Source organism: Galeopterus variegatus, unplaced genomic scaffold (genome assembly GCF_000696425.1).
Source record: "Galeopterus variegatus unplaced genomic scaffold, G_variegatus-3.0.2 Scaffold7270, whole genome shotgun sequence".
NCBI lineage: Eukaryota > Metazoa > Chordata > Mammalia > Dermoptera > Cynocephalidae > Galeopterus > Galeopterus variegatus.
In genome coordinates, this window is record NW_007733381.1 from 77940 (window position 1) to 83096 (window position 5157).

Consider the following 5157-nt stretch of genomic DNA (forward strand, 5'->3'; position numbering starts at 1 on the left):
CCGGGCCGGGTCCCAGGCCAGCAGGTCGGGCTTGGTGGTGAGCTGCAGGGGCTGCTCGCTGAAGGCCTCCTTGGGCGGGGAGAGCTTGCGGGCGCCCGCGTCCTGCGGCAGCGGGTCACCGGCCCCCGGCACCTCCTCGTCCCTCCTCTTGGAGGGCGCCTCGGGCTTCTTCTCCTCTGCACCTGCCGCCTTCTTCAAAGTCCTGTCGGCCGGGGGGTGGCGCTCCTCGGGGGCCCGCTTCTTGTGGCTGGGGGAGCGCGCCTCGCCCTCGGCCGCCTCTCCGGATTTGATCTTCACCGCCTGCATGCCGTTCTCCATGTACTTGCTCATCACGATCACGATGCGCCCGTTTTTGTTCTTGTTCTTGACGATCTTCATCTTGCCCCCAATCCCGTTGCCCGTCACCGCCTCCTTGGGGGCCGGTGTCATCCCGTTGGGGGGGCCCTTCTCGGAGCCCTTTCCCGGAGCTCCGGCCGCTCCGGCCAGGGGTTTCACCGCTCCCAGGTAGCCCTTGGCCCCCGCACCGTGGGCCCACTTGTCGGGCTGGTGGCTCTTGGCGCCCAGGTCCGGGCAGGTGGGGCTGGGCGCCTCCTTGTGGCCGCCCTGGTACTGCAGGTCGTACATCTTGGGGTCGGGCTGGTACGGGTGGTGCTTCTTGCTGTTGAGCTGGTAGTAGTATTTGCCGCTCTTGCCCGGCGGTGGGGGCTTGCCCGCCCGCTCCTTGCTGTGCGGCTGGTACTGGTGATGCTTCTTGCTGTTGAGCTCGTACTGGTGCCCCTGGCCCTTGCCCTGCGCGCCCAGCTCCAGCTTGGCGCGGCTGTCCGCGGAGGAGTCCTGGAGTCCGGTCAGTACATTGGAGCGACGGGCAAAGGTAGGCACCTGAGGGCACGGGGTCGGGGGTGAGAGGAGGGAGAGGCCAGCCCCACAGCATGCCGGGAGCAGCAGCAGCGTCCCAGTCCCCACCCCCCCACGTCCGCAGCTGCGTCAAGGGGGGCGGGGTGTGGGAGGTCCAGGAGAAAGGAAGCGGAATTGGGGTGCTCGGGAATAATCCCCCCGCCCTCCGGGGCTGGAGGCAGCGTCAAGAGAAGGGCTCGTGGGCGTATTCACCTGCACCACCAGCGGTTTGGGCTTCGGCCCTCTCTTCCGATATCCCATCAACTGCTCCTGCCGTTCCCTGGGGGGCGAGGGGGACAGAGGGCAGCGCTGTTAGCTTCAGGGTGGACACTCCCCACACCTTCGGTGACGCCCCCCACCTCCGGCCAACATCGGGCAGGACACGGAGGGATGAAAAGCTCCAGGCGGAAGGCAGCCTCTGCCGCCAGTTGGGCGCCTCGGTCAGGTGCCAGCGCCCCGCTTTACGCTCTCACCAGCCCTCATCCGCCCAGGAAATCCTCGCGGAAAGGCTCCCCCACCTCTGATGTCCCCACCTGAACCGATGCCCCCCCCACAGCCCTGCCTCTGTGCCCAGAAGGCGGCAGGTCGGGGCTGGGTAGCCGGCACTGGCACCCACAGCGCTGGGCCCGGGGCTCTGTGCAAAGTGGAAAGGGGCTCGGGGGTCCAGGGACACAAACTAGTCCGTCGAGGTGTGCACCGATCTCGTCCCTCCCAGTCACAAGCACGGGATGCTAATGACCTCATTAAGATTCAGATAACGAGTGTCGCCAGCAGAAGGGAGTACTCGTTTTTTCCTAAAGGCCAGGCACTAAACAGGGGGAGGGGCTGCGCCCTTGTTTACACAGTGGCAAATGAGCCAATTAGGGGCTGGGGGTGGGGAGCCGACCGCTGTGGCCAGGGTCTGGCCAGGTCCGCAGCCACCTGGTTAACTGGCTCCGCGCAGCCCCGGCTGAGCAGGTGGGCGGGGCGGACAAGCACCGCCTTCTCCTTAGAGCCAGGCTCCCGGCCGCCCCGATTTCCAAATTAATAATAAAGCCCATGGGGCGGAGGCACCGGGTGCGACAGCCGCCAGGCTTCTGCCTGCGGGCCAGCTGAAGGGTGACCCGCGGCTGGGGAGGTGTGGGCGGGCGGGTTGTCCCAAGCACTGCCCAGCCCTCCATGGGAGCAGACTCTCCAGCGTTTGCCAAAGTTGCAGCCCATTCCCCAGCCACGACCCCCACACCCTCCGCTGCCCGTGGGCTAACTCAGGGGAGTGCCACCATGCCTTGGGGCCGGGGCCTGATTCCGAAGTTGCGTGGCATTGCAACAGCCTGCGTTTTAATTCTTCGGGGACCCATTATGCAACATGGCATCAGCCGCTGACATGGTTACAGGCTGGTGAACTCCCAGGTGGAGTCGGGGCAGGATCCCTGCTCGGAGCCCCCCTGCGTCGTGGGAGAGAAACTTCCCTGCCGGACGCTTGCTCAGAGGGGCTAGAGTTTAGTTTTAGCGCCAAACGCGCCACAGGAAATAGTGCAAAATAAAAGGGGGAGGAGGAATGGGAGGCAGCGGGGTGGCCGAGCTCCCGGGGCTCCTGCGGCTCCTCCCCTCCTCGCCCTTCCCCCTTCTATCCTCCCCGAAACAGAGAACCACAGCCACCGGCGGTGAATCCAGCTGCAGCAGCTGCAGCGTGACAAGCATCTGTACGCACCACGATGAGCCCCTCGGAAGACGCCACCCCTCCACCGGCAGTCAGCGCCCACCCAGCGCCCTTGGGCTAAGCTCCCCTGCCTTGAGGATGGCGTGCCCTACCCCACCAAATAGCCCGGTGGGGGGGGGAGGTGTGTGAAGGGAACCTGGAGCCAGACAGAATCTACTCCCGGCAAACCCAAAGCTCCCTGGGGGGTGGGGGTGGGGGCTTAAGGCCCTGTCAACTTTTCTCCAGGCGCCAACAGGTTAAGTTCAGTTCCGTGACGTCCGGGCGGTTTCACAATGCCAGCTCCCTGGGAGCTGCCCCGCGAGGTGCCGGTGCCAAGCGGCCAGTGGCTGCAGGAAAGCAACACCTAGGCTCCGGGGGTGGGGCTGCAAGGTTGCAACAGGAATGGGCCGCGGGGAACCAGGCGCGGCCCCTAGTTCTCTGGACAGCTGCGGGGCCACCGCATGCACCCTTCCCGCAGTTCCCCCAAAACACAAGCCTCTCCTTCGCCCCGCCCCCACCCTCGAGCTGCAGCAACCGCCAAGGACATTGGTTAGAAGACCCGAGACCGCAGCCCTGCCCGTTCAGGCCGGTGTTGGGGGGGGACTCCCGCCAGCCCCCTCCCCCCGCCCTTTTCCCCTTTCCTATTGCTGCGTCGCCCACTTTCCCATTCCCATATACGGTCAAGGCAGCGGGCGGCGGCTGCTTGGGGGACGCTCACCTGTTCTGGAAGGCGATCAGCAGCCGGGGATCCAGGATGTTCTCCTCGGGTTCCCACGTGTTATATCTTGCAAGGGAAAAGGGAGGGGGACACGGCGTCAAAAAAAACCGAGCCAGCTTTGCGGGCTCCAGGTGGGGAATGACATCAGGCCCTACTCTGTCTCCAGGAACCGAAAGCTATTTAGCTGTGAATGTGGAGAATGGAGGGTAGATCTCTGCAGGCCTAACACGGTCCCTGATACACTGCACCCCCCCCCAAGTAAAAATAAACGCACAAGGGCAGGAAGAAAGGGGAGGGGTAAAGAAAATGAAACTAGCAGTTTATTTTGCAGTTGTCAAGAATTTTAAGCATGCTACTGCGACATGCTCCAAAGCCACTTTGCTCACCAGGAACCCTGCGTGCAAAGCAGCCAAAATGCAAGTCGCAGTCCCCCTCCTCCTCTGCCCAGCCCCGAGTCTCGGCGAGGGTTCAGCCGCGCTCCATTTGACCCCTAATCCGATAACCCACAGCCCGGCGGCCTTCCCACACCCCCTCGCGGCCCAGGAGCCCGCTGTCACGGGCAAGCAACCCCCAAATACTCAGCAACACAAAAATATGCCTCTCCCTGTGTGTGTGAGTGTGTGTGTGCGTGTGCCTGCGCGTCTGTCTCCATCCGGTGCCTTCGCATTTCAAATTAAAGAAAAAAAATCCCCACCAAAAGCGCCGCAGTGACAGTCCCCAACATTTTCTGCCTTTTTTCTTCCCCTCCCTGCACCCCTAGAAGGGAGGAGGCACACAATTGCATTTTCGTCGCTTTTTAATTTTTTTTTTTTTTTTTTTTTTTTTTTTTTGGTTTTGCAATATGGAGCCGTTCGGTGGAGGGAAAGGGGAAAGGAGCCATTTTCTGCTGCACATCAGTCACTGCCTGCGCCCTCCCTCCCTCCGCCGGCCTCCCCGGCTCGGCCCCGCGTCTCTCCAGCTCCTCCGGCTCCTTTTAGTGCATAAATTAGTGATGGCATTTCCCGGAGAGCGGAGCACAACACAGGGCGCCGGGCTCGGGCTCGGCGGCTCGGCTTCCCCAGTGCCTGCCACCGACTTCCCCACCCCCTCCTCCCTGCACCCTCCACCCCACCTNTCACTCAGCCAGTGAGCGGGAACCGGTCTGTATGTGGGATCCGAACCCTTGGTGGGAGTGCGCCGCCACGCTCCCAAGCGGCGCACTGTGGCAGTGCGCCACCGGGCCGGCCTGACTATTTTGTGTCTTTAATGAGAAATGACTTGTGGGGTCCTTTCTTCTCCTGCTGGCACTAATATACACGTGGTAGAGAAATTGGTAGGGGGTTGGGAGTCATAGTAATTATGTTTATTCTTTTCTTCTGCAATTTAATCTGAACTCCTCAGAGACAGAAACCAGTTTTGTTTGTTTGTTTTTGTACTATCATCAATTCCTGTGCACAGATTCCTAAATCTTCCTCTGAATTAAAAAAAAAAAAAAAAGAAGAAGAATTTCTGATTCATGGAAGATGCTAGTAAATGTTTGTTAAATAAATGCGTGGATGCAGCAATGAATGGATGAATGAATGAATGACTTTGTTGCCTTTCTCCTGTTTGTTGGAAGTGTCAATAAAACATCTTACATTCACATAACTATTTTATCCTTGACATGTTTAAAGTAAATTCTGTACTTAATGTTTTAGATATCCTTCTAAACTTGAATTCAAGGAATGGTATTGGTTGACATCCAATATCTAAAGTGAAACACAACATTTCTAGTGTTGGAGATCCTTGGGCATAAGGGGTTTGTCAGTAAGGGTCTAAATAAGAAAAAGGAAACCACTTAATGTGCTTTTGAACAGAGAAAATTTAAACAGCATTTTCTATACACGTG

The 5157-nt window shown here is 59.7% G+C and overlaps 1 protein-coding gene across 1 annotated transcript in view; it reads right to left on the reverse strand.

Moving 5' to 3' along the window:
• CBX4 (chromobox homolog 4) overlaps positions 1-3714 on the reverse strand; it is a 17238-nt gene extending 13524 nt beyond the window's left edge. The window contains exons 1-4 of the mRNA XM_008591768.1: positions 3677-3714; positions 3291-3356; positions 1108-1174; positions 7-879 (exon numbers count right to left, since the gene is read on the reverse strand). Of these exons, the coding sequence (XP_008589990.1) occupies positions 7-879; positions 1108-1155 (921 nt within the window). The 5' untranslated portion in view covers positions 1156-1174; positions 3291-3356; positions 3677-3714. The remainder of the gene's footprint in view (positions 1-6; positions 880-1107; positions 1175-3290; positions 3357-3676) is intronic.
• Between the last annotated feature and the right edge of the window lie 1443 nt (positions 3715-5157).